At 33.1% G+C, this 417-nt stretch overlaps 1 protein-coding gene across 1 annotated transcript in view; it reads right to left on the bottom strand.

Moving 5' to 3' along the window:
• Nucleotides 1-417, bottom strand: part of LOC119593123 (transcription factor TFIIIB component B''-like) — a gene marked incomplete in the record, with an annotated part of 4,035 nt that overhangs the window by 2,136 nt on the left and 1,482 nt on the right. Inside the window, 1 exon segment of the mRNA XM_037942089.1 lies at nucleotides 76-264. Coding sequence (XP_037798017.1) covers nucleotides 76-264 — 189 coding nt within the window.

Genomic DNA, 417 nt, shown 5'->3' on the forward strand with positions numbered 1-417 from the left:
TATTATACAGTGGTAAACAATAAAACACATTTATGTATATTAGTAATTCCATGAATGATAGCTTTTGCAACTCACCTCTTTTCTTCTTTTTGTTTTTCTTCAGTAGATCTCTCTTTTTTCTTAAATCTGATTTATGTGCCTTAATTTTCTCCTTTTCTTCCTTTGCCCGTGCTTTCTCTTCTTGTTTGATTTCCAGCCGTCTACGCTTGGCCTCTTCTCGCTCAGCTTCTTTGCATGCCTTTCTGTCTTCTTCTGGGTCATAATCTACCAAACATTATCTCATTAATAAAGCACCAGTGTATGCATAACAAAAAAAAAGACTCTTCTTTTCCTTCCCTCTCTAATTCTTAAAAAGAAAAAAGAATAAAATATCATTAAACAGACACTGTTATAAAAGTCATTCACACATGCACAGAT

Source organism: Penaeus monodon, chromosome 31, assembly GCF_015228065.2.
Source record: "Penaeus monodon isolate SGIC_2016 chromosome 31, NSTDA_Pmon_1, whole genome shotgun sequence".
NCBI classification, from domain to species: domain Eukaryota; kingdom Metazoa; phylum Arthropoda; class Malacostraca; order Decapoda; family Penaeidae; genus Penaeus; species Penaeus monodon.